Source organism: Humulus lupulus, chromosome 7 (assembly GCF_963169125.1).
Source record: "Humulus lupulus chromosome 7, drHumLupu1.1, whole genome shotgun sequence".
Classification (NCBI taxonomy): Eukaryota; Viridiplantae; Streptophyta; class Magnoliopsida; order Rosales; family Cannabaceae; genus Humulus; species Humulus lupulus.
Genome location: NC_084799.1, coordinates 44118874 through 44146271, shown reverse-complemented (window position 1 = coordinate 44146271; position 27398 = coordinate 44118874). Strand labels below are relative to the sequence as shown.

The following is a 27398-nucleotide window of genomic DNA, read 5'->3' as shown; positions in this document are numbered from 1 at the left end:
ACGATAGAAGGTCTGTTGGGGGATATTGTGTGTACCTTGGAGACACCCTTGTGTCATGGTCCTCTAAAACGCAAGTCGTTGTTTCAAGATCAAGCACGGAATCAGAATATAGAGCTTTAGCCTTTGTCACTGCTGAAATCACATGGATCGAGTCCTTGCTCAAAGAGTTGGAGTTTCCACTGGCTGGCACATCTGTAACATGGTGTGACAATATCAGTGCTAGCGCTCTTTCTTCTTATCCAGTATACCACGCACGAACAAAACACATTGAACTCGATATTCACTTTGTTCGGGACAAAATTTTGAAGAAAGAACTTGAAGTTAGATACATTCCCTCCTCAGACCAAATTGGGGATTGCTTAACTAAAGCCTTGTCTCCCTCCAGATTTCAATTCCTCATCTCCAAACTCGGTGTGACTGCCTCACCCCTTCGTTTGAGGGGTGGTGTTGAGAATTGAAGTCCATTTGCAGCTCCCCTGCACCTCACTACAGAGAACCTAATAGCTGCCCTGTGTTTATTAATTCTAGAAGGATTAGAATATTCCTTTTTCTGTTACATAAATTTATGTGCAATGATGTATTGTCCTTGTGTACCATTCTGTTACTCATTTGCCTATTGTATGCTTCCACTTGTTCTCACTACAGTTGCCAAGATATTGTATCCCTAACTATATAAAGAATGCAATGCCTCAGCCTCATTTTGAGCTGAGATTTCCTTTTTCCATTCCATAGAATTTTTCTATCTCCCACCACTTCAAACAAACGAATACACACTTCAATACGATATGATATACGTATTTATTGAATTCTTGCAAAATATGCATATCATTGAATGTATGTATATACAATTGCATATATATAGGATGCCATGTCTTCTTTGGAACCACTCGAGAAAGGAGTTTTTTAAATATATATTTTAGAGAGAAAGAATAAAAATATGGAAGGTGGGGCATGACCTTTGAAAATGTTGTGCATAAGAAAAATAGCAAACACTCTATCCTATATTAGACTTTTCTCGAGTGTACTGGACTTCAACTCCTCATTCAAAACATCAGAATAAGATTTTCATAAAATTATCCTCACCATCCTCATCATTGCCTTCAAAAGGTTCTGCTTCATCACTCTCATCTTCTGACTCTTCTGGGATTATATAAATGTATAAATATATACATACATAAATTAAAAATAGCAATTGTAAGACCCCAGAACTAAGAACTAAATATTTTTTTTCTTGTTTCAATCATGTCCTTTGTTTCATATGAAACATGTACATTTATTTCCAAATCCGAATCATAAAACTGCTTGATAAGCAGACATAAGAACATGGAGGATGAACACAAAGTGAAGACGAGAAACAGAACATGGTAATGTTAAATTAGGCCACAAATACAAGAAACATAATATGGCACACCAAAGCATGATATATGTTGTGAAAATTTTGAACTACACAAGTATACGCAATCGTATCAAGTAATAAATCAAATATCGTTCCCTCAAAGACTGTTATCAACTACCAAAAATTAATCTTAAATTCTAATTGATTGACAAATAATAAATTCATAATTAATAAAACTAAAGGAATAAAATAATAAAATAGAACAATAAAGAACTCAATACTAAATATTAATTCAATGGAATAAGAATTAAGATTATTAACTTCATCAACTATCCATCTATGCCTCTCTAATGTGAATTTAAGAATTCTTATTTCTATTGTGATAGATTACAATTGTAAATTATATTCTTAGTAGGACTTATAATTCTCTACAATAAGCAATCTCCTACATCTCTGTGGTAAACTAACATATTGCAGACATTAAACACGTAATCCCTAAGCTACACAAACTATACAGGTATTATTGTCCAATATAAATCTATGATTATTTGACTATAACATATTTATCATTAACTTCTCAAATCTCATGTTAAAATCATATAAATCATGTAAATGGTGATCAAGCATTCACATGCATTAAACACAAGTCAAACAATTCACAATATTGATAGAGAATTCATAAAACTTCATTAAATCATCATAAGGTTTCAAGAGAATTCATTAACACCCTAAATAAGAAAATTAGTTCATGCTAAACATAATCAAATCCATCAAACTAAATATAAACATCACTATAAGAGAAAGTAAAAGAAGAAGAAGAAAAATAATGATAGAACTAGTTGATCTCCAAGCTTTTGCCTCCATAGAGTGTTTCCTTGAGTCTCTTCTTAGGGGTTTTCCTTTCAAAAATCGTCATAATATTGCTTAAATAGTAGTTTGTGCTTTGAAAGATGAAATTCCACTTTTGCCTCTGCTCAAAATGCCATAATCTGCACATTGACTGCCTCAGGCGTCGTGGCCCCATAATTGTGCGCCGTGGCCCGTGTCCACGATTCAAAATCATCTCATCTCTGACTTAACTAGCATCGCGACCCTACTATGCCTGTGCCGCGACTCTAACTCCTCAAGTAATAGTGCCGCAACACATTTTTGGTGTTGCGACCCTCGTTTGCCCAAAACCTTCAGCTATTTGTTTCATTGCAGTGCCACTACTCTAATGCTCAGTGTCTGTTGCGAAAAATCCAACACACAAGTGTACGTATCGTCTTTACAAGTAATAACTCATGTAAGTGAGATCGTTCCCACAAGGACTGTAGCTAATTACCAATTAATTGAATTTTTGTTTCTATTTGGCTATCGACAATAAATTAGTTTCAAAAATATTAAAATAACAAAAGCAATAAATATAAAATAACACTATGAAATAATCAAATAATTGTAAAAACTTCAAAAATAAAGAACTAGGGATTTTAATTTCATCAACTATTCACTTTATTATTTTGCTAATCAAATTTCACAATTCTTCTTCCTAAACTAATAGTGGATTGACAAAAATAATTCTTGCTCTTTTTCAAGAAACAACGAACTCAATTTACATGTGAATTTTCTACATTCCTGTGATAAATTCCAACACATAAAAGGCATTGAACACAATAATCCTAAAACTACACAATTCATAGAGGTATGTTCATCCGATATGAAAATTGTGATTATTCAATCATAGCATAATCAATTCTCACTTTTCATATTTCGAATCAAAATCATAAAATCTTGCAAATGGTGATCAAGCATTCACAAGCATTAAGAATAGATCAAATAATTTAGAATAGAAGTGAAGAAAGAATCATGAAATCCTTATTGAAAATAAAAAAGATCCAAGTTATTACATTAAAAACCCTAGAAAATAAAATTAGTTCATACCCATGGCAAGAACAACCATAGAATCAAAGATAAACATAAAGAAAAATAGTGTAAAAGAAAAATAACTGTTGAGAACGAATGGAGATGCTCCACGGTGTGTTCTTCACCCCCAAAATCCTCCTCTCCAAATGTCCCTTTCTCCCCTTTCGAAATTAGGTTTAAAACCTTTTTTTTTTCAGAGGAAATGCGAGCCGCGGCATGGTGTAAGAAGGGTCGTGGCCTGTGTCAACTTTCTGGGCAAAAAAAACTAGGCACGTCGCGGCCCTCTATTCTTGTGCCGTGGCCCTTGGCAATTTTCTGAAAAACAAGCTTTCTGCTTAGGACCGGGCCGCAACATGGTATTATAGCGTCACGGCACTTAACAATTTCTTCAATTTTTGTGCTTTTGGTCCCAAAAATTCACCGAAGCCATAAAATTTCTTAAGGATTCATCTTTTCACGGAATCAACACCAAAAAGCCAATTTTTCTTCATTTTTCTGCCAATTTGCTCAAATTATTCTTTTCCTTTATTTATAAGCTAAAACCTGAAAACAAGGAAAAACAAAGCATAATACTACACTAAACAACTAAAAATATTAATAAAAGCTACCTAAAACACAACCTAAACACAATACAAAACTAGACTCAATAGTGTCGCGACTCTAATGTCTGATTTTCGCCAATTTACTTCTTTTCGGGGCCAAACACGGTCTTTTCATCAATTCTTCCATAAATCCTTAAATATTAACAAACAAATACAACAAAAGCATCATACTGCACAAAAATAACTAAATAAGCTCAAAAATTCCCTAAAAGTACCCTCTAAAACACTATAAAAAGTAATCTATCAATGTATATCCTTTACGAAGACACGTGGCAAATTTTTATTGGATAAAAAACAGCCAAATGTATAAGGACTAAAGTCGTATTTTTTACTTTGAACCGAAAATTAGACTTTAATTTTTGAATAAAAAATATAAAATATTGACTGGACGAGGGGCATGCAACCAACAGTGGGCCTGAAGTTCATTTCATTACAAGATTAAAGTACTGAAGCCAATTTTTCCATTTTTAAAAACTTTGCCTAGAAAAAACATTAAGATCGACCTTAAAAGCTCAGACTCAAGAACAAGAGGATTTTTTGTCTTTTCCTTTTTAAAAAATATAGATTTCTTTAGAAATATTAGGAGCATGCCAAATTTACATTAATTGAGTAAATAGTAAGGATTAATATTACTGCATTGAATGGTGATGATTTTAATTTGATAATCAATTTACATAAAAGTGTGAAATCTAATAAATAGAGAGAAAATGTTATTGGACGAAAGAAAATTCATTGTCCCAAATTATATGTCTCATTCCTGTCCCTTCAATAGATGACCACCACATGTCTTTCTTTTTTCCATGTAGCACATTCCATTTTTTTGAACAATAGCTCCGTTTAATTATTTTCTTTCCTCAAAAGCGTTTCTTCATTAATCAATAATATATTCACGTCTTTAAAAAAAATTGACATATGTCAGTATATATGTATAATATTATAGGGAATTTATGTAATTTTAATTACATAAATGTAAAATAAATAAAGTTAAAATTTAAATATTCAATTACAATTTTAATTAAATATTATATTTAAATATTTTCTTACAAATCAAATAAAATTGGATGATATCAAAACTCTGTATTATTACAGACGAAAAAAACACTATACTGTCACTACCTTACAAAATATTGATTCTATTATATATATTGTTACAATTATGCGTAGATAGTATTATATAATAACTTTTTATGTCAAATAAAATTATCATTGTGGTTACACAAACTAATAATTTTGAATTATACATGTTGTTATATCTACATAGTTCTATTGATAATATAGAAAGTTTTTCTCATTCTACTTGGTCATATCATATTATATAACAAATTTTACTATGGTAATAAAGGAAGACTTCTATTTGCTTAACTTTTATATATCAAATAAAAAAAATCAAGCCAACAAGATAACACAGCCATAGAAAATTAAAAATGTAATATTATTTATGTCTGACCACATATATAATACAATTGCCACAAAAACATATATAATAGAATGGGTTATTGGGGCATAAATACCCATGTTTTACACTTAAATACCTAATTTTTTATTTTTACGGCAAAAATATTCAATGTTTAGTATATGTTAAAGATAAATATCTAATACAAATATATTGTAAAATTAATACAAATTTAAAAAATACATATTTTGAGGACAAAAATACTTAAATTACCGAGTGATACATATGTGGTAAGTCAACACTTAACAACTCCAACAAATGAGGCAATGAAAAAAGTATTAATTTAGCACACTTGGTACCAAGAAATTCTTTATCACTCAATACATGAAATTTAAATTCTTTTATGGTAAACACTTATACCCCCAAGTACATGAACTTCAAGTTATTGTGAATAAGTTGTCTACTCTTAAGATAATATTGATCTAACCACACTTGGGAGATTGTTGATCTACCACAAGGGTCAAAGCCAATAGGTTGAAAGTGGGTATTTCGAAAAAAAAAAATACAACACTATTGGGACCATTCAAGCCTATAAGGCAAGATTGGTGGCCAAAGGGTTTAGACAAAATGAGAGTATAGATTATTTTGATACCTATGCACCGATAGCAAGGACAACATCTATAAGATTGTTGTTTTCCTTATCATCAATACATAGCCTATATGTTCATCAAATGGATGTCAAAGCGGCAATCCTAAATGGTAACCTCAATGAGGAGGTGTACATGGAACAACCAGAAGAGTTTGTTCTAAGGGAAAATGAACATAAGGTATGTAAGTTTGTTAAATCATTATATGATTTAAAACAAGCACCAAAATAATTGCATGAGAAGTTTGATGAGGTCATTGTTTCAGATGGGTTTAGACACAATAGTGCGGACAAATTCTTATACTCTAAGACTTGTGATGACTATGTCATCTTAGTGTATATATATGTTGATGATATGTTGATATTAAGTAATGACATGAAAGGCATAATGGAAACGAAGAGATATCTATTTTCTAACTTCAAAATAAAGGACCTTGGAGAGGTTGATACCATATTAGGTATCAAAGTTAGAAGAAATGTGGATGGTTATGCCTTAGGTCAAGCTCATTATGTTGAGAAAATGCTTGACAAGTTTGTTCATCTTAATATTAAAGAGGAAAACACACCCTTCGATTAAAGTCTAAAGCTTGAAAAGAATGAAGGGAGAGTGGTGGCTCAACTAGAGTATGCAAGTGCAATTGAGAGTTTGATGTATGTCGCTCATTGTACTAGAGTGGACATTGCATTTGTGGTTAGTAAACTAAGTACGTTTACTAGCAACCTAAGTATCTTACATTGGAAGTTCGTGGAAAGAGTATTTGGATACCTTAAAAGGACCAAAGAATTATGCCTCAAATATTCTAAGTCTCCTAAGATATTTGAGGGATATTCTGATGCAATTTGGATATCTGGTGTAAGAAATAATCTCTTCACAATAGATTGAGTGTTCACCCTTGGTGGGGGTGCCCTTTCTTGGGGGATCTAAGAAACAAACATGTAAATGTCACTCAACCATGGAGTCTGAGTTTATAGCTCTAGCGGCAACTAGCAAAGAGGCTGAGTGGCTAGGAGATCTCATGTTGGAGATACCAAAAAATTGTGATTGTTGTATAGACGATTTCGATACATTGTGATAATCAAACCACTTTGAATAGAGTTTAAAACAAGATATACAATGGGAAGTATAGAAATATAAGTCTAAGACATGATTATGTGAGGGAATTGATTGATAAGAGTATCATATCAATTTCATATATGAAATCTTATGAGAACTTAGCGGATCTGTTTATCAAATCTCTTGGGAGAGATTTTGTTAGTTCAATAAATATAGGAATAGGACTAAAACTCCTTGATAAATTGATTCCCCAACGATGGAAACCCAACTCAAAACTCTTATACATCAAGTTTAAGAATAAGCCATTGTTAATGGAATACAGTAAAACATCTATATAAGAATAGCTTTGGGACCAAACTAATTGTATTCTAATTGAGAGGTTATAACAAAATAGAGGTATTGGTATAAAAAAATTTTATAACACCCAAAAGTATCACCTTTAACAACAATAACAGTAAGAACTCCTAAATAACTATAATTAAAAAAAAACATTATGTAAAGTTGTCTAGCACATTGATTTACTCTTTAGAGTTGTTACCACATCTTTATGTTTAATTAATCTCATACACAGTGAGTAAGGGTTAGGAAATATACTTGATTCTCTATAAAATTATTATTATATAGATGTATATTTTCTTAATACATGACTTAAAAAAATTATAACATATTACAATTTAAATAATAAAATAGAGGTTATTCTTATATAGAGTATTCCTATATAGATGTTCTACTGTAGTTTCAACATTAACAACTTAAAAGTCCCATCAAGAGTGAGTTAATGTTGGTTGCTACCGATCATGAGGGTTAAACCATAGGCTTTTAATGAAATTCAGTTGAAAAACAACAATCATCTCTAATGGTAGAAAAGATATTGTAAGAATTTCACCTATGTGAACCTAGAGGTGGAGCCGTCTTTCAAGAGAGTAAGAGTTTTCTCTCTGGATGGTTCATGAATGGATCAAGCACAAGGCCATTAAAAGTGCTAAGCGCAAACAGTGATAAATACATGAGTAATCAGATAGAGGTGTGTGAGACATTATCGGTTCTTATCACTAGGAATGTTGGGTTTAATATTTTAAGAATACCTTAGCATTTCGGTAGAAGCTTTGTACGTAGTGTTTTCACTAAGGTAAAGTTCAAACCCAAAAGATACTTTACTTTATGCACTAATATCGTTTGGCTAGAGAATTGATGATGTATTTAACCAAGTGGGAATATTGTGATTGGTTAAATGCATGGTGAAATTGGTTAGGCACGAAGAGGTGCAAAAACCATAATGATTTCACAAGTCAGCATATGAGAGTTGACTTTCAGTATAGGCATTTATAAATAATTTTTCTGGGTCCCAAGTGTTTCTTTGAAGTATAGGAGAGTACCCAAAAATTTTGGGAGCATTTGGGGATGCTTTGAGATAAATTTTGGAGCGTCAAAACAGAGGCATCGGCAATGCGTCGCCTCTGGGAGGTGGTGCATTGCAATGCCAAAATTTAATAGACCAGGCGACATGTCGCCTGTGCAGTCCGTAGGTGTTCGTACAGTGACGTGTTTGGCTCCAAAATTCAAATTGAATTACTCTAATATCATTGGTTGAGTCTAATGAGGTTTGTATACTATTTAAATGATTCATTTAAGTTAATTTTTGACTTGATCACTCACCTCTCTCTCTCTCTAAAAAGAACCCTCTCTCTCTAGCTTTCAAGATATTAGTTTTCTCCATGATCTTCATCAAGAAAGCTTGACTTGTATAAAGGATCAAGGCTTGTGAATCCCAATCTCATTCCATTGTAGTAGCTTCAAGCAATTTCAAGGAGAAGGCTAGGAATGGAGATTTTTGGAAAACAAATCTACATTTGTGTCCAGCCTTGTAACTTTTGTGTGTCTCACATAAAATCATAGCTTTGTGATTTTGTGTTTAAAGGTTGTTGTAACGACCCAAATTCGCTAATAAGGCTTAAGGGCCTTGATTAGTGTGCCAGGAGAGCATTAATGGAATAACTGTGATTTAATGAGTAATTATATGTTTAATTATGCTTATATGATAATTGATTATATTATGTGGTAATATAAAATGTGATATATGTGAGGACCACATTATTATGTGGACAGGTCCGCTGAGCACGACTCAATACGATTCTAGGGCCAGGTAGTGGGAAAAGTCACAATGAGGGTTTAAGATAAGACTTTGGAGAAGTCGGAGATACTTTTAGATAGCAGATAGTAATTTGGGTTATCGGGACACGGAAATAAATATATGGAGATATATTTGAGGTTAGGATGTCTAGGCGGGAATATTGGGGGATTTTACCATTTTGGCCTCGGGGACGATTCCGGCACCCCGAGCCTCGGGATTAACTTAACAGATAAGTTAGACTTAAGGAAGCCTTTAGAAAAAACACAAACCGACTAACTATTTTGTCCCAGCTCACTTACACGTTCAAGGGAAACTAAGGAGAGAAAAACACAGAAAACTTAAGGGAGAAACAAGCTGGAATTCTGAGATTTGAGGTGAGGAATTGAAGGTCTAGCTCGGTGATTGATCAAGCACTAAAACAGGGATAAGGTAAGCCTTTAATTCTCTTCTCTGTGGTTAGGATTCTGGTTTTGGTTAAGTGTTGAAACAAAGTTAGCTTTGGTGTTTTAAGGCAGAATTAAAGAAGGGAACTTGGGGACCTAGCTTGGCTATAGCTTGGTGAAGTGATTCTACAGCTAAGGTGAGTCTCTACTCCTGGTTTAGAGGTTTTTCATTGAGTTTGATGGCTGGCTTGTGTGTGTTTTAGCACTTGGGTTTCAGAAATTGAAAGGAAGAGATTGGAGTGTGTTAGGCTATGTTTTCTTGGGAGTTAGGTGGTTTAGATCATGCTAAAGAAGTTGGGAATTAATTGGTTAAGAGTTGGGAAGTTTTGGGATGGTTTAAGGTAAGGTTTTGAGCTTTGAAATGGTGTAAAATCTGGGTTCGAAGGGAAGGGTCGCGACTCTGTTCTAGAGCGCTGCAGCCCTAGCATGCAAGGAAGCCAAGGGGGCTCGGCCAAGGGGGCGCGCCGCGGCGCCCAAGGCAAGGGCCGCGGCGCGTGTGTGGTTCAGTGAGGGAGCAGGCTCTGTTTTGGGGAAGGGCCGCGGCTAGGCTTTGGGGGTCGCAGCCCTTGGTTGCACACTTGATATTTTGAGGGTTTTAAACATGGGGAAGTGGTCTAGTGTGCTCGGGTTTTGTTTCATCACCGTGCTTGGTGGAATTAGGAGTCCCGAGAGTTAGTTTTGTAATTGGAAACCTATATTTGAGTATTTATGAAACCATATGCTTTGGTTGTGACTAGGTAATAAAGGCTTAGGCTCGGTAACGAATCGTGCTTGAGGGGCGTTGCTCGTAATTCTATAACCGCACAGATTAAAGGTAAGAAAACTACACCCGATTATATGTTTGTGATGGGACTAAGTGCTCCCGAGAATTGTATCGTGTCAATGACAGTATTATGCCGTGGGACATGTAAAGCGGCCTAAGGGTGTCGTACATAGTATTTGCGCACAGGGCGCGGCTTGGCCACTGGTAGCCGAGAATATTCACTGAGCTCGGCTTAATCAAGCCGTAGTTAGTGGGATAACAGAGGGAGCAGCCTGAGAGCGCTAGCCCTAGTTATCATTTATGCATTGATATGCGATAAGAATTGATATGCTTAGTATGTTGAACACTTGGTCATGCTGAGTGGTTATATGTTTGAGAATTTGTGATACAATGTGAGATGTGGGTTTGTCTGTTTATTGCTTATGCTCTGTTGTTGTGTTTTCTTGCTGGGCCTTGGCTCACGTGTGCTACGTGGTGCAGGTAAAGGCAAAGGCAAGCTGGACCAAGCCTGAGACGGAGAGCTCCGAGGTGGAATGTACATGGCCAGCCATTCGATCATCATGGTCGAGGAGTGGATCAGGACAGGGATTTCCTAACTGTTTGTTTTGCCTTAGCATGGCCTGATTTTGTATATAAATCTTGTGTCTTTTGTAAACAGTCTTTAAACTTGTGTTTCTGGGATCCTGTGTAAACAAGTAATGTTTCTTAATGAAAATGTGACTTTGAGACCAAAACGTTTTTAACCCTAGTTCCTTTATAGTTGCTGTGACACGATTTCAACTACAATGACTTGATTAGCAAGTCTGGCATCTTATAAACACACAGTGTAACGGTCTTGACTATCCAGGGCGTTACAGTTGTTCTTTAAGAAATGTCCACTCTATACTTTGATTCTTTTGTGTTTATGTAATTTGTGATTATCTACCTATAGAGTTAGATTACTTGTTGTTTTATGCTTTGAGTATACAAAATAAGGTTGATTAAGCCTAATCTCCAACAAGTTACCCCACGAGCCAACCAGCGCGCCAACTTACTTGGTGGAGCCTACAGCGCATGGTCGCGCTTTCACATATTGGCTGGTGCTACCTTACCACTCCATAGCTATTATAGAAAAATAGCACAATACTTTGACATTGCCCCATTCCAGATCACTCCCAACAGATACCTAATGCTTTCAGCATTGTGTGTCATATACCATCATCGCAAATGGGAGCCTCCAACTCCCCACAAGGTCTATTATTAGTTCGAGCTCAAATCCAATCTAGGCCAGAAGGGCACTGGATTCTTGTATTTCTGCCACAGGGACACAACCAAAGTGTTCCTGATCGACCCTACATTTAGAAGCAATGCAGGTCAGTACCACAATGAGTACTTTCTGACGACCGACCTGGTCGCAAAAATATTGTCTTTCTAACGAGGAGGTAATGAACATTTCCTCATTTCTTTTCCTTCTTATTCCTTTCTTAGATTTGTACTTAGCTATTTTTATTTTATTTTTTAGTCTCATGGGAACGCCCTCCTCCTACTCAGGGCATACTCGACTGAGCAGACATATTGGCCAGCCTCACCATAGACGAGAAGAGTTGTAAGCTACTGGTGAACATTGCAAATCTCAGGCTAGTCAGTCTGTTTTAGCCTCACCAGACCACTAAGGACACTACCACAGAGAGTGCCACTAGTAGAAAAGCCAACGAGCATAAAGTTAGTAATAAGACAAAACACGTTAAAAAAAATATATACACCCTTAAAATAATGTAGGCTACCAAGTGCGGCCACATAACAGTCACACAATTCTCTAGTCAATTTTAATTGATGACTTAATGGCAAGGAATTACGAAATAATAAAATCTTCTTAAATATTTTTTTCGTAAATTTTTTTGTATAGATAGCTATTACAATAAATAAAACTACGTAGGAATTTAGCTGTAACTATTCCTCTAGATTCAAAACTAAAATCTTTTCCGAAATAATATTATATATCGTAATAAGAACAACATCTTATACATGCAAGCAAAATATTTTATTCAAACTCAAATATTAATAATTGTGAAAAATATAGAATAGTATAGAAAGAACTTTCTGGCGTGAGATTTTTCCAATGCTGCTATAGACATGTATATCTAATAAAATATAAACACATATATACCATATCATAACTTAAATATCTAATAAAATATGATGCATGATCTAGCTACAATATTTTCTTTGAGACAGATCATTTCAGTTATATCTTAATCTACCACATAAATTAAATTTCTACAAACTATTTGTCTATAGAAGGTTGCCGATATAATAATATTTGTGTAAAATACAATTGAGAATTTGAGATACACTTTGTCCTTTATTATTGTTATTAAATAAAAGCTAGAGCCTAGACGGCCAGAACCTTCCAAATTATTTTAATGTGTGTGTGTGTATAAACCCATTTGTAAAGAAAGGTGAAAGCTCATACTGAGAGAGGAAATTCCATCAATATTTTTGTAATGGCAATCAGAGAGTTCCATGAACCAGAGCCCAACCACAATAATGGGCATGTGGCAGCCATCTTTGGGGTAACCGGGGTTGTGGGGAGGGAGCTGGCAAGAAGGCTCACATCAAAATCTGAATGGAAAAAGGTTTATGGAATTGCCCGGAATCCTCCTCATCTTGATCATATCAATCCCATAAACCAATCCAACTTCCACTTCATCCAATGTGATCTGGAGAACCCTTTTGAAACCCACCAAAGGCTTTCCTTGCTAAGGGACGTGACTCACATTTTTTGGGTCACTTGGGCTAGCCAATATCGATACGACAGCCGAGAAAGCTGCGAGCAGAACAAAGCCATGATGGTTAATGCCCTCAACACTCTTCTTCCCAAGGCCAACTTCTTGAAGCACTTTTCTCTGCAAACAGGCTTGAAGCACTATATATCTTTTCAAGGACCTTTTCATGAGGAGTCCGGAGTTAGAATTTACAGTGAGGAAAGCCCCAGAATGAGGTCTGACAACGGCAATTTTTACTATGAGCTTGAGGATTTACTCAAGGAGAGGCTAAGAAACAAAGTGGCTTGGACCATACAAAGGCCTGGCTTGATTACAGGTAGTTCTACAAGGAGTTTTTACAATGTTATGGGTTGTTTAGGGGTTTATGGTACAATTTGTAGGCATTTAAATCTACCCTTTGTGTTTGGTGGGACAAAGAAGTGTTGGGAAGAGTTCGTCCTTGATGGCTCGGATGCTAGGCTCGTAAGTGAGCAACATATTTGGGCTGCAACCAATGAAGATGTGTATGATTCCACTAATGGGCAAGCTTTTAATTGTTTAAATGGTCCTAGTTTTACATGGAAGGAGATTTGGCCAAGTGTAGGGAAAAATTTTGGAGCTCAAATACAGCCAAAGGACATGTTATTCTCTGATGAGTTTTATTATACCAAAGCCATGGCTGATAAAGGGAAAGTTTGGGAAGAGATTGTTGAGAAGGAAGGACTGGTTCGAACGAAGATGGAGGATTTGGCCAATTGGGAATTCTTGGATACTTTGTTTCGTTGCCCATTTAAAATGTTGGGAACAAGAGATAAGGTTGATCGTTTTGGTTTTAGTCAGAGATACAAGGCTTTGGATTCAATCTTGTATTGGTTGGAGTCCATGAGAGATGATAAGATAATCCCTTGAGAATGAAGGTAGAAATTTTTTGACTTTTTGTTGAATAATAATGTAATTGATGTGGGAGAATGTGGAGCTACATCCACCCACACGAACTAGTTCTCTGGAAAAATTAGTAAGAGACTATATTATAGAGCTAGAGTTTGTCATTTACATGTTTGTTAAACACTGCCTTAGTAATAGTAGTACTAGTAATAGTCGTTGTTCCTTCTTGTCTCAAGATCGATCTTAGTTACAGATGTTAACAGCTAATAAAATATTATGCATATTCCTATTCCTTGACCTCTACTTGAGTGTCTCCTTCTTTTACTCCTCTTGTCTTTTGGGTGTTTTGTCAGCCAAAACTTTGGGATACGCTTCACCTGTTTTAACCACACTTTCACCATGCATATAGATATATAGGGGCTCTGCACTGCATAGTGCATGGCATTGATATAATTGATGCTTTTATTAATATTATTATTTAATTAGTGCGGCCCTTTGCAAGAAGAAAATTTACATTTCCTCACAAATTATGTAGAAAAATAACATTTTATACGATATGATATAATTAGTATGTATTTTTATTGAGATGTATGCAGTGAAAGTATTAAGTACTGAAAGTTGCATTTAATAATCCAAATTCATATTTTTTTATGGCAAAATTATAAGTTCTTGTTGTAAGCTTTTTCATTAGACACTGACCTTGAAATTGGTTTAAAGGGATACTTGTGGCAAAATTACTTAAGTTATACTTAAAAGTTGCACCTGAGTACTCAAGTTTTTTCAGCATCTAAGAGCACTTAGGGACTAAAGTGCAACTTTTAGCACTAATATGCCATGTCAATCTCTAATGACAAAATTAATGACATATGTACCTACAATACATCTAAAAGTTCATTTTAGGTACTTCCGACGAAAAATAAAATATACTTAATATTTTAGTGCAACTTTTGGTACAATTTAGATATTTCCGCACATTTTCCCATTCCCACCTATAACTAAAACCATGTCCTTGTAATATTTTCATGGAGAACTCATACTTTAATTGATCTTAATCTTTACTAGGGCTAATTTGTACTCAATTTAATTTCTATATGTATTTATTAAGTTGTATCATTCTATGGGCACATGGGGTGGTCTTTTGGTAAACTTATTCTATGAACATGCTTGCATGCGGAAGCTTCCGGGTATGCGCTACAATACTATATATCAATTCGTGGTGGGAATTGTGTAAAATTGATCCCACATTTGCCAGCATGATGTATACAGTTGACTGAGTTATTATGTGCCAATCCGAAGTTTTTTAGCCATTTTCTCTTGCAGTGGAAGAAAGAACCATTTCTTTCTCTCTCTGGGAGTGGTAGATTTGTTTATATACACATCTTTAGTTACAGACTAATATTGGCACATAATTATCTAGTAATTAAGTTTTTAAAATTTTGACCCCATGATTCATGTTGGATTAAATTTGAATATTAATCCACTTTGTAGGGTAGATTCTAAATTTAAAAAATATGGTCAAAGCTTTGAAAAACTGAACTAAAATTTTTCCCAACATATAAAAAATTTGGCAGACAAACTGTAGCATAGCTGCATATAGATATAATTAAGTAGATTGGTAAGTATCGTTAATTAAGAGCTAAATAAGCCTATAAACTAGACCAGCCCAACCTGAAATGCGACAATGGAGCGATAAATGCTCAGATGTAAATTCATTTCAATATGAATCAATTGTTCTTAATTTGTTATTTCTCAACCAAACAGAACACCAATTTTCACATCACTTTCTAAAGTATTGAAACTATATTCTTTATGAGAAACCAACATTTAAATAAGAAAATAAAAATAAACCTTTCAAGAACTGGTCATTAGTAAATGAAGATCAGTAATTGCCATTAATAATTCATTTATAGTTTCTGACAAATACTGAAAACAACTAAAATGAATCTAACTATAACAAAAAATTTATAATTACTTTCAATTATAAACAAAAAAAAAATCCTAATATTTAACTTCTATATTTACTAAGGCTGTGAATTATGTAAACTAAGCTTAAAAATCTGTATATTTGGCGAACCATTTCTATCTTCCTCTGATTTATCTTTTCCAGTTATTGAAAAGTATCGAATAATTTATTCATCTCTTCTGAAAGTTGAGGACCTTGACTGAGACAGCAAAGACAGTGAAGAAAAGAACACTGAAACCAATAAGAACAGCGGCTGAAACCCCAATCATACCAGGACCATAGCCAAGACTAACTTCCAGGTACTCTTTCACAGTCCCATCGAATCCAGGTCCTACAATCCTTGTTTCCACATCTCCTAGCTGAGATGATATAATTCCTTTGAGTGTCCATGCTACTGGACAGATATAATAGAACCAAATCCACCAACCTGGGATGTTCTGTAATATAATAACAAGATCACCACCATATTTTGTCAATGTATGATTTTTAAATGTGAAACTAAGCACAATTTCTACAATACTAAACAATTTGTTTTTGAGAGGACCTCTTGGTGTTCAAGACTAAATAAATTAATACTGAGATGTAGTATACTTACTGGTTGTGGGACGAGAAAGCCTGAAAGGAGATTCCACAGAGAGTAAAATGCTGATGATATGACGGCTGCTAAGTTCTGAGAAGGTGTGAGACCAACAGCCATCATGCCATAAAAGGTAAAGTAGGTGAATGTCAAGAACATGAACAGAAGGTAAAGGAAGAATTTTCCTGCAATAGAGAGAGAGTAAACATTGATTATTTTCTCAAATATTGAAAAATTATATAATTGTAGAATGATAACCACAATAAAATTATATCTATCATTTAAAATCTGTCATATTCAACAACAAATATCATAAAAGGGAAAGGCGATCATGTTATTTCATCCAATACTAATCATATCAATATATGCGATTAAGTCCAAAAAGATTGGAATCTACCGAAGGAGAAAAGAACAAAAGATTTCTTAGCTCACGATTTTCATACCACCAAGCATGAATATATGCATGTTAGTGAAGTTTTTGAAGTTTAAAGAGCTCCCATAACCATAAACAAATGTAAAATTTGAAAAGCCATCTTAACTCTACCCAATTTGTTGGTGTTCTATGGTGGAAGAAATAACATGTTTTCATCTACTCTCACACAAACATGTGATAGAAATTTCTCTTAGTAGTCAAAAATCAAATTGAAGCACTATACCCTCCCACTCCCAACACCAAAAAATCACATCTAATTGAAGGAAAAGTTACCAATTGTTCTTTCATAGTTGATCATGAAGTAGGTAATGACACCATAGAGTATGGTCTGCGCAGCAATGTATGGGATCTCTACTAGGCCCTGTTGGAAAAAAGAAACACAGAAAGTCAGCTTGTCTGTAACTTATTCCTTGTTTGAATATAAAATTGCAAAATTTTCTATAGGAACAAAAGGATTACCTGGGAAATTGCATAAGCAAATGGAGAATACATTCCAGCAGCTTTCTCTCGATAGAATACAGTCCTTTCAATTGAAACAACCGGTTGTACTGAAGATGCATTATTGACCCCAAGAAACATGGTAGCAGCGTAAAGAGCTCCCATAACCATAAACAAGTCTTGGGTTGATTCCCTACATACAAGTGGATAAATTTTCAATTATATGTTGAACAGTTCAATACCTTTGCAAATACAATAACATAGAAAACAGTAATGTTGAAGTGGATGACATAATTATACAATAGTGTGGTGTTATCATATTAAAGTTTCTATAAATATCAAATATGAGGATTTATAAAGTTCTTGTGTCATATAAGTAGCATATTTGCCTCTACAAGATTATGAAAGTCAATTCATTTTGTTTATTTGTTGAAGGAAATTTTATGAACAAATTAACAAAGTGATTACCTATATAAAAAATTATAATGGCTATAAGAGAGAAAAATATATACCTTCTAGAGCCAATATTCCAAAATACAGAACCAAATATCAATGCGCTCACTGCCGTGAAAACTAATCTTATGGCATTGTATGCTGGACTTCTATAATATACCAGATTTTGTTTCCACAAACAAATCAAAAATTGAGAGAGCCTATCTTGTGAATAAGTAGAAGAGAATCTCAATGGTTCTGAATCAGAAGCTGGAGTACTAAAATGGTTAATAGAAGCTTCCACTTCCCTAAAACAATTAGAAAAATAGTCACTCATGCAGTCATATACATAAAACACATGAAAAATAATAGCAGAAGTATTTTCATAGTTCATGTTTCATTCATGAAACCTAACATACCTGTATTGCTCCGAATTTCTATAAATAGTTGCAAAGTCTATACCAAGCCTTTCTTCAGTAGCAGGTGTAGTAACCTCAAGCATCCAAGTTGCTGGATTATAACTGCTAGGAATTTTAGGAATTCCGCTAATTCCCTGGACATGAAAGACAAATTAGTAAGAAGAATGATCATTATAAGCAACTTTATCACAATACTCAGATGCAACAATGAAAGAAAAGTTGTAAAAGTTAAATCACCTGAAAATAGCTTATCATCGTTTGTGAGTGTAGACCAAGTTTCCCTCCGTATATGAGACGGCCTCCTCGTTTCATAAGAAGAAGCTGTTCATCAAATTTAGTCAGACACTTCGAAAGAAAGAATAACTTGAAAAATAATTCTCAAACTAGTTTTTTATATTATCTAACAAAATAACCGACCTCATCAAATGCCTCAAATAGATCAATGCTTGGTTGATGTATAGTACAGACTACAGTTCTTCCCGTATCAACAGTATTGCGTACAGTCCTCATCACAATGGCTGCTGCTCGTGCATCAAGTCCAGATGTAGGTTCATCCATAAAAATAATAGAAGGATTTGCCACAAGCTCCACTGCAATTGTTAAACGCTTTCTTTGCTCTGTTGATAACCCTGTACTACCCGGTAGACCAACCAAAGCGTGCCTTAGAGTGTCAAGCTCTACTAATCTCATTACTTCCTCAACAAACTCCTGGAATGCAACATCATAATATAGCATTAAAGCAAAATTAAGAATACTATAACAAATAAATCTATAATTCTTAGTGCAAGGTAGCAACTCACATGTCTTTTCTCTTGGCTAACTTCCTTTGGTAGGCGAAGAGATGAAGAAAACCATAGAGACTCTTCAACTGTCACTTGAGGAGAGTGGATATCATTTTGCTCAACGTATCCTGAAATTCTTGCAAAAGTGCGTTGCTCTTTTGGGTAACCGGAAATCTTAATTTCACCTTCTATGTACCCACCAGTTTTCCTCCCAGCAAGCACGTCCATCAAAGTAGTCTTTCCAGCCCCGCTTGACCCAACCAAAGCAGTGAGAACACCAGGTGAGAAAACTCCGCTTACATCAGACAAGAGTTGTAATCTATTTTCTAATATACCTTTCGACCTCATTTCCTGAAAAAACTCGGGTAAGATTTTGTTTGACATCGTATTTAAAATAAGTTCTTCGAAGACATTTATAAAACTAAGAAACCATACCTTTGGCATATCGACAAAGTAATTGACATTATTGAAAGTCATTGTCAATGGTTTGAATGGAAGAATCATTCCCTTCCTTTTGTTGCCATCTATAGCATATGTTTTTAGTTCGACATCATTCTCACACACTGATATAAAGTCAAAAGGTGAGGAAAATCAGAATTGTCATTAACCTGGGAAAAAGTGTAATCTTTTAAGTCTAATAAATTATTAGTGCAAATATTAAAGATGACTGACCACCATTTGCTGAATGATTGTCTTTATCTACTTCAATTGGAATGACTGTTTGAGGTTTCGTAAGTGCTGTGACAAACATATAATTTAAAAACAAATATTAGAATATATATCTTACAAGGGATCCAAAAAACAATGAAGGTGAAAAGACATTTTATTTGAAAGAAAAATCTAATGAAAAACAATATGAAAATACTAATACCAAAGTTTATTTTAAACATACGGTTAAGGTAGGTCAAGGCCAAAGTTACAATGTTGTTGAAAAGCAAAGCATAAAGCAATAAAACTCCAACTCCTAGCCAGTACCAATAATCACCCGTGGGTAAGCTATGTGAGTGGAGAACATTATACCCAACTGTGCTGTTAACAAGAAATGACTTCTGCAAAATTATAGTTTCCCAAAGCATAGATATATTAGTCGATGGCTTAATACATTTATCTTTAATGTACACGGAGAAGAAAATAAAAAGTTCAGAGAATTTTCCATTAGCCAAAAAAGCATACCTCCATCCACCTAGTGGCTGTAAATTCGTTGACGGAAATTGCACGTTGTCCATAAGAAAGTGGAGACAGCCAAAAAGCCCATTCCCACCATGGCGTAATCATTTCTGAAAGAAAGTTACACCAAATAAGTTACTTAATTGTTGATAATTAATTCTTAGCATAATGTTAAATAAAACATTTCTACCCATACCTTTCGGAAGGATGAATCCACCCAACAGGAAAATAATTAAAAGTGCCGCCGACCCAAATGTGTTGGCAATGATCATATCTCGAGCAAGTGCTGCCATCATCCGGAAAAGACCCAATGCCATTTGGTGCACAGAAAATAGTAAAATCATGAAACGTAAAAATCTGTAACAAAATAGCAAAAATGAATGAGTATACGAACAATCAAAATATAGAAGCATTAATCACAAAAGTAGGCATATTTTACCTCCCAAGGCCAGGGGCGAAACCAACAGTGTAATATACAACACAAGACCAGACAACAGCTTCAATAACTGAGTAAGGAACCCGTAGAAGCCAACTACAAACGGACCATGCCCATGCAGGGTGAAACAAATTGTCTCTTTGTTTGTAAAACACTGGAAGTCGAGAAATCATTATAGGTAGCTCAGAAAATCCATTGAACATCATGTGCACCAGACCGAAAAATAGGCAAGCCAGGTAAAGGTTGCCCTGTATCTCATCTACGGGGTGTAATCTTGTTCGAAGAAACATTGTGCATGTGACGAGCCCAACACATGCTACCTTTAACCAGTATGAATTAAAGCAAGTCAGACTACAAATATATAGAAGATGATATACATTGTGAAATAACGCCCTTCATTTTAATTTGAGTAGTTAAGAGAAAGAAAAAAAAACAGAGTAGCCCAGAACCTTTGGGTTCATCTTAATTATATGTAAGTTGTCAATTCTGAAAATGAAAATAAAAGCTAACAAGACAACGTGATAATTACCTGGCATGTCCTGAATATGTAAAGAAAACGGTGCCTGCTTATCAACAGTATTTCTCGTGCATAGCATGCTTTAAATAGTTCCCATTTTGAAGCTGCGTATTTTGATTTTGACAAAGCTGAAGGATGACTTTTAGATTTGTCATATGGTATAGAAAGATCAGACTGCAGAGACCTTCCAAATCTGGATTCTTTGAAGGCTTTAGCAATTTCTGAAACGGGAATAAACACGTATGGCTTTGAAGGATCTGCCCAGTACTGAGCTTGATCCCTTCTGGATGTCACCTGGATTTATATAATATTTGATAACAAAAATAATTACGAAATCAACAAAAGACAACATAAAACATAAAAGCTAAAATAAACTTTTTACGGCATACCTCTTGTAGAAAATCTGCGACACCCTTTCTTGGTGGGAGTCGAAAACCCAATGACTCAAAAAACTCTAAAACATCTTCCTTAGGACCTTGGTATACCACATATCCTTCTGATAATAACACAATGTCGTCAAACAAATCGAATGTCTCAGGAGCGGGCTGAAGAAGAGCTAGCAGTACAGTTGCTTCCATGTGATGAACAAAGTTCCCAATGCATTTTACTATCTGAAATGTAGTAGAGCTATCTAACCCAGTAGAGATTTCATCCATAAACAAGGTTTTCCTTGGCCCTACAATCATTTCTCCTGCATTCAAGTAACCCACAATTATTCAAGAGACCAAAACGCAAAAAAAAAAAAAAAAAAAAAAAAAAGAGCTCACTCAAAAAAATAAAAATCCTGTATTCACAATTCCACAGTGAGCAATGTTATAATACAGTACAGTATAAGATGAGCTTGTAATTACAAGATTGTTTTTCTCATAATTACATATTCTAATACTAGGAAGTGAAAGTCGGGAGCAAGAGGGAGAGAAAGACCTGTAGTAACTCGTTTTCTCTGTCCACCTGATATGCCTCTAAGCATGTCACTACCAACAAGCGTCTCAGAACATACGTCTAGGCCTAGCACTTTCATCACATAATCTGTTGACACGCTGTGTTTTTTCCCACCAACAGATGCTGCCTGTTCGGCAAAGTTAATTTAAATTGAAAACCTTAAAATGAATATGAACGTAAGAACTTACTGTTACAGATTCTAAAAGAAAAAAAGAAAAACATCCTAGTTATATTATGATATTCAAATTTCAACTGATGACCTTCATAAATGCATCTATCTCCGGACTTGGACGAATGCTCCTCTCCTTCTCTAACTGAGCCAAATCTTCCATGTACGCTAAAAGGGTTGAAAAAAGATAAACAAAAAGCAAGTGCAATTAAATTACCAAATATTAACAATCATGAAAATGCCGAAACAACGTACTATGAGGCATAAGATATCAGTAATTGCACAAGCCCTATTCGTAAAAGTATTGCGTTAATATTATATAGAAAATGTTCAAATTGGGAGAACAAACCTGCAAATCCTTCACTTGCACCTTGACACCTAGCTGCGAAGTCCAAAGTCTCTCTGACAGTCAGTTCTGCTATGTGGTTTTCTGTTTGGCCAATGTAGGCAGAAGTCCTTTGGACACAGAACTCATCAAGTTCATGGCCGTTGTAGGTGATTTTTCCAGTTTTCTGATATCAGGAACGAACAAGTATTAAATAGACTATTTGAAATAAAACAGGAAGTAGTTATCTTATTTACATGTAGACAGTCAACATGGAAGTGTAGTTATCTTATTTACAAGTCTAATATTGAATTATGTATCTTCATAATCGAGTAATGCTCTATTTGCCACAAAATTTATGAATTTCTAATCTGAAAAAGGCCGAGGCTTTTTATAACATTGGTAACAAAAAAAACTAACCAAACCTGATCATTGAAAGCCTAAACAAACAACCAAAACATGCAACGCCGGTTAGGTAGACAAGATTGTGATCAATTAAAAGAACGAAAACAAATAAAGTACAAGAAAAGTTGACTACGCTAAAAGGATTATGAGTATATCTAAACCATGTGGTGCCTGTGAACAATATCTAAACAAGTACCAACCTTTAAGTTGCTGTCAAGTTTTCCCGCAAGAGCTAAAAGCAGAGTAGATTTGCCCGAGCCTGGAGGCCCTAAGAGCAGAGTCATCCTGCGAAAGAAACATGATCCTCATACTGTTAACGTGAACCCGTGCTGATTGTATAGTTATTAGTTAGAAGGAAAAAAAACACGTGAAACTGATAAATTTTCAAGAAAAAGAACCGCGCTTAATTACTTCTTAATTGCTTTTTAAATTGTACTTTAATATCTTCATCATTCTCATTAAATACAACTTATAATCATCTCAAAAATTTGTCAGTTTTTTTACTACTAAATTATTATATTCCTATTTCCATGCACACAAACAAGACAAATTACTCCCAAAGTAATTGTGGAAGCTCTAAATACCTTCCTGGCTTCACAACCCCGCTGATGTCGTTTAGAATAGTTAAAGAGTGTCGTTTTGGTTGACATATTCTCAAACTAGTCAAGATACTCTGCATTAAATATATTTGTGTGTGTACATCACTTTTAGGTAACAATATATTGGGAAAAAAAAGTAAAAGAAAGGAAATTACATAGTAAAATACTACTCTACCTCAATAGCATTACGAGAGAAATTGATTAGGGTAGGCAAGGCTCTTGAACCAGTTTGAACCTTCGCCACTACGTTCAAATTCTCGAATCGAACTTCTACGTTTGGCACCTCAATTCCGACTCTGTTTTGTTATAGACGAGACACAAAATAAATTTAAGCATTAATTATATTAAAAACCTAAAGAATAAACACAGTATAATTTTGGATATAACAATAGTATAGTAAAGTCTTATTATACTACCTATTGAGGCGATCTTTAATGGCGGAAAGAAGCTTATTATTATCTTGATCGTTTGTAGCCAAGGCTTTCTTCACGAGACTTTCACGTCCTTCACGATCGAGTTTGGTGACATCGATCGTCTCAGTGCCTTGTTTACCCGAAGGCGACTTCCTGAGCAAAGCGAAGTGAGAACGCTTCTGCGAAGGTAACCTGGCGATGGCTGCCCATAGAAGCTGCTCTTCATCTTGAGCAACCGATTCAGCATTCGACGGCCTCCCAAAGGACTCGTTCCCTGTTTCAATGTCGAACTCAAAGTACTCGCTCCCGTTGGAAGCCGCCATTGATGGGGTGAACCAACTAGCTCTGTCTCTTTCTAGCCTATTCTGTTTTACCTTCTCTAAATCTCGGCTGAAAGAGAGAGAACTTGTTATAAATTCGGGGTGAAAAAAAGAGAAAAAACAGTCTCTATTTATAGATGATTTTTTTTTTCTTTTTCTCAAATTTAAATTTGAAAAAAAAAATATATTAAGTGGAGAGTCGTGAAAATCTTTTAATCGCTATGACATTTACGTAATTGCGGACGTACTCTCGCGCTGAGGCAGTTCGTTTGTTTGGGCTGGCCCACGAGATTTTGAAGTTTATGGATTACCGAAATTACCCCTAGGAAAGGACATGGGGTACATTTTTTTGCGCTGATAATTGGTATTTTCATTTATATATATATAAACAAAATAGTAATTTCAATTCTTGATGGGTGACACGTGGTGAGTTAGTTACACAATTTTCTTTAAGCTCTGTTCCTTTACTGCGTCCAATTGGCTGATTATCTCATAATTTAATTTAATATATTAATTATCAAATAATATAATTATAGTTTGTTGTATTATAAATTACAGGAGATATTCGTTTTTAAAAAAATATATATTATCTTATAATTTAAAATTTTGAAAGTAAATAATATCTTTTTTAAAAGTATACATATAATATCTTCCTGTTTCGAATCTTCTAGATAATTTTATAAATTTTGAAAGAAAAAAATATAGTATATCAAATTATTTTTTCAAATTTAAAAAAACAAAATATACTGAGAAAAATACTATCGTAAGTATCTTCATTATGATTTTTGTTAGTAAATGCTATTGATTTTTTCTATTTACAAACCGATTTATTGTAAAAGTACTTTTAAAGAAAAAAATTCAGTATCACGCTTTTAGAATTACGTATGAACATGTAATATACAACTGTGACTCTTTCATTAGTTTGTCATATACGTCTCTTAAAAAAAATAAACTTAGTTTATAATCAGCTTATTAATATCAATCATTTAACCCTACATTAATTGCACTTATAAAAGAAAAAAAAAACTACATTATTTCACGTAAAATTTTCACTATTCCCAAATAATGACAATGCAATGTTCGAGGGACAACATGTTTTTCAACTGAGTCTTTACTATTTTGGAAAATAGATGAATCTTCACAACTAACACATCTGAATTAAATTATGGTTCAATATCCGATAAATAAAATAAAATTATAATTAATTAATTAATCTTCTTTAGCAGATTTTACAAAAAATATATATAAATATAATTAATAAAATACACTAAAATTTAAGCACGTTGTAAATGTAGCATAGTTGTCATAGCGTGTCAACTGTGTTATTGATCAAAGTGCATAAGAATGACTTTTTTGTGTGCCTTTTATTTGGTGTTATTTGAGTCATCCAATCATGGAGTACACGAGAGAACTAAGCGAAACTAATAGAGACAAAATCAAATTCAAAGTTTACCTCTTAGAGTGTATGTTTCCAAATTTCAAACTTTAGATTGGCAAATAAAGGCGCATTTGAGGAACGATCTCAATGCTTACTTGAGCACTCTTCTACTGTTGTTAGTAACCATTAACTCTGTTCCATAATATCTGATCAACTCTAATTTAGGTATAGTTTTTTTGTTCTTTGTTATTTATTATATTCTGATTCCATCTGCAATTTGTTTTTTAATCTTTAAAGCTTAATTGATTGGTTTACAATTTCCAGATAATTTTGTAAATTAAAAAAATTAAACATGCAAACTTACGAAAATGTTTGTTTAAAAAAATAATAAAATGTATTTAAAAGAATAATAATGATATGTGCACCAAAATTATACACCAAAACATTATATCAACTAACATAACATTGTATTTTAAAACAGTAAATCTAGCCTAAAATAATTTTAATTGGTTCAATAAAACTGTCACGTTGGTATAATGTTTTGATACATAATTTTAATACACATATTATTACTCTTACACTTCAAAAGCAAACTAGGAATTTTTAAATATATAAATATATATAAATAAAAATCATGTTTAAATATTTTTTAATAAAATATGAAAACTTATATATCTAATAAAAATAGAATTTTGAATAATTTTGTTGAACGAAAATAGTAAAAATAGAATATTGATATTCAAGTTTTATTTAGTAGAGATTCAAGATTTTAAATTTATTGGCCTCAACTTAAGTTTGAATTCTAGTATAACATTTAAATTAAAAATCATTCAGATATTTTATATAAATTTATAATTATTTGATTTATTTATTAAAATAATATCATTCAATCAAATTTAATAAAGAGAAGCTTATTCAAAAAATATTAAATTATTGTATAAACTAAGTATCTATTTGTGGGGCTAACAAAATTTTAGGAAGCTTATTATCGAATTTTTAAAAGATAAAATAATTTTTTTCTTAAAATTTATATATATATATATATATAATTTTAGTGGGAGCTTGAGCCAGCAAACTTGCCTTTGTGTGGCCTAATCAGTGTATGACACCCATTTAATCATTTTCTCCATTTTATTTAAAAAACAACTAAGGATCAATAAAAAATTTAAAATAGAAATCCACCTTAACTTTCAAATAATTATCACTTACATTAGACATTGATGTCCAAATTAAAAAAAATAAGAGGCTTTTCAATTTTTCGGGAGATTTTTTTTTTATCTATATACTACCATAATAACAATATTACTACAATAATACATAGGATTATATTTATGATAACAATACAAAATGAACCACATCCTGAAAATAACCAATCTGTAATCAATGCATTCCTAACTGATGATCTCCATTTTAGTATTGATTCTAATTGGTGATGCAAATCAATTAAGACTATTTAATTACAAAACATTATATTAAGAATTAAAAAAAAATATATTGCTAGCTTAATGGCATGCTTAGTCAATCTATAGGCCGCAACAATTAAAGTTACGACTAACATAAAAAATATATACTCCTAGAAAATTAGACAATAAAGTTTTTATATTGAAAAAAATAACTCCTAATTCATTTTGATACACACTAGTATTATTCAACGCTAAGAACATCTCTAATAGAATGTCAAATTAGTGATGTAGTGTTAAAATATAACTCACTTTAAAAAATAATTGTTCCAATAGTGTGTCAAAAGCTTTGTCAAATTTAGCTCAGAATATAGCATGATATAT

At 33.7% G+C, this 27398-nt stretch overlaps 2 protein-coding genes across 2 annotated transcripts; one reads left to right on the top strand and one right to left on the bottom strand.

The window, feature by feature from the left end:
- The first annotated feature begins 12627 nt into the window (after positions 1-12627).
- Positions 12628-14196, top strand: LOC133789563 ((S)-8-oxocitronellyl enol synthase CYC2). Its single transcript, XM_062227373.1, has one exon. The coding sequence runs from the start codon at positions 12754-12756 to the stop codon at positions 13921-13923; it is 1170 nt and encodes a 389-aa protein (XP_062083357.1). The 5' UTR covers positions 12628-12753; the 3' UTR covers positions 13924-14196.
- A 1568-nt stretch (positions 14197-15764) lies between these two features.
- LOC133791252 (ABC transporter G family member 31) lies at positions 15765-24330 on the bottom strand. Its single transcript, XM_062229180.1, has 24 exons — positions 23920-24330; positions 23679-23799; positions 23489-23577; positions 23105-23189; positions 22524-22686; positions 22266-22342; positions 21988-22132; positions 21453-21754; positions 21076-21357; positions 20550-20866; positions 20307-20467; positions 20117-20220; positions 19836-19992; positions 19616-19681; positions 19379-19506; positions 18962-19294; positions 18579-18869; positions 18399-18482; positions 18162-18295; positions 17823-18050; positions 17332-17503; positions 17146-17233; positions 16458-16624; positions 15765-16299 (listed from the first exon to the last, which is right to left on the bottom strand). The coding sequence occupies exons 1-24, from the start codon at positions 24237-24239 to the stop codon at positions 16033-16035; spliced, it is 4281 nt and encodes a 1426-aa protein (XP_062085164.1). The 5' UTR covers positions 24240-24330; the 3' UTR covers positions 15765-16032.
- Between the last annotated feature and the right edge of the window lie 3068 nt (positions 24331-27398).